Source organism: Nematolebias whitei, chromosome 22, assembly GCF_014905685.2.
Source record: "Nematolebias whitei isolate Nwh7 chromosome 22, NemWhi1, whole genome shotgun sequence".
NCBI lineage: Eukaryota > Metazoa > Chordata > Actinopteri > Cyprinodontiformes > Rivulidae > Nematolebias > Nematolebias whitei.
The window spans coordinates 2,107,913-2,109,635 of NC_056519.1; the positions used below are offsets into that span (position 1 = coordinate 2,107,913).

Sequence of the window (1,723 nt, forward strand, 5' to 3'; positions counted from 1 at the left end):
CCTTGGATGTTGAATGTTGGATGCTGAATGTTGGACCTTGGATGTTGGATGCTGAATGTTGAACCTTGGATGTTGAATGTTGGATGCTGAATGTTGGACCTTGGATGTTGGATGATTGATGTTGGATGCTGAATGTTGAGCCTTGGATGTTGGATGCTGAATGTTGGACGTTGGATGATGGATGTTGGACGTTGAATGTTGGATTTTGGACGTTGTACCTTAGATGCTGGATGTTACATGCTGAATGTTATATGTTGGATGCTGAATTTTGAATGTTGGATGCTGAATGTTGGATCTTGGATATTGGATGATGGATGCTGAATGTTGGGTGATGAATTTTGAGCGTTGGAAGATGGATGTTAGATGCTGAATGTTGGACCTTGGATGTTGGATGATTGATGTTGGACGCTGAATGTTGAACCGTGGATGCTGGATGTTGGATGTTGAATGTTGGATGTTGAATGTTGGATGATTGATGTTGGATGCTGAATGTTGAACCGTGGATGCTGAATGTTGGATGCTGGATGTTGGATGCTGAATGTTGGATGTTGGAGTTTTGGTCCACGTTCTTTCAGAAACTTTCCGTTTGTTCTTGATTGCATCATCGGATGTTTTGTTGAATCTTTCTGTTGAAACTTTTTAGAAGCAGCTGTTCTTCTTCTAAAAAATAAAACTTTGACCGAACCATGTTGTTGTGTTGATTTCCTGTTTTTGTTTACCTTAATGACATCACTTCCTGTTTTAATCGCAGTCAGCGTCGTGTTTTGGTCTTCCAGGCTCAGTATTACGGTGAGATCAGTTTGGGGACTCCGGAGCAGAACTTCTCTGTGATTTTTGACACCGGATCATCGGACCTCTGGGTGCCGTCGTCCTACTGCGTCAGCCAGGCCTGCGGTACGACACACAGTACACAAAGTACACAGTACTTTTACTAGAGACCGGTCTGCGGGTCAGGGCGGCCCGACTGTTTGAGCTTGTTAAAACTGATAAGAAGTTCAAGGTCTGAAATGTGTTCACGCTGTCCCACCATGGGAGCTCCTGACCAGTTTGACACAAGTCCAGCAAAGAGAACGCCCTTGAAGTGACATTCAAACAAATGTGGTGTTCAGGAGGTAAATGTCCTCGAAGTGATGAGGATGTGATCGTTTGCAGCTCTGCACAGACGTTTCAAGGCCTTCGAGTCGAACAGTTTTCATCACGACGGTCGAACATTTGGGATTCACTACGGCTCAGGACACCTGCTGGGAGTCATGGGAAGAGACACGCTGAAGGTCGTTAGGTGCACTCTGCCGTTAGTGACGTTCAAAACAGGAACCAGATACAAAGTGTTGCTGTTCTTCTGTTTCAGATCGCAGGACTGACAACTGTGGACCAGGAGTTTGGAGAGTCCGTCTATGAACCCGGGTCCACGTTCGTAATGGCAAAATTTGATGGAGTTCTTGGACTGGGCTACCAGTCCCTGGCAGAGATCCTTGGAAACCCCGTCTTTGACAACATGATTGCCCAGCAGCTCCTGGACGAGCCCGTGTTCTCCTTCTACCTTGGCAGGTGCTGTTCTAGAGAAGCAGAATGAAACGTGGTCAGTGGTTCTGAAAGCTGCTCTGTGGTCAGAGGTGCTGAAAGCTGCTCTGTGGTCAGCGGTGCTGAAAGCTGCTCTGTGGTCAGTGGTTCTGAAAGCTGCTCTGTGGTCAGTGGTTCTGAAAGCTGCTCTGTGGTCAGAGGT

General features: G+C 46.7%; 1 protein-coding gene across 1 annotated transcript in view; it reads left to right on the forward strand.

The window, feature by feature from the left end:
- Positions 1-1,723, forward strand: part of nots (nothepsin) — a 6,769-nt gene that overhangs the window by 987 nt on the left and 4,059 nt on the right. Inside the window, exons 3-5 of the mRNA XM_037695747.1 lie at positions 777-894; positions 1,153-1,271; positions 1,349-1,548. Of these exons, the coding sequence (XP_037551675.1) occupies positions 777-894; positions 1,153-1,271; positions 1,349-1,548 (437 nt within the window). The remainder of the gene's footprint in view (positions 1-776; positions 895-1,152; positions 1,272-1,348; positions 1,549-1,723) is intronic.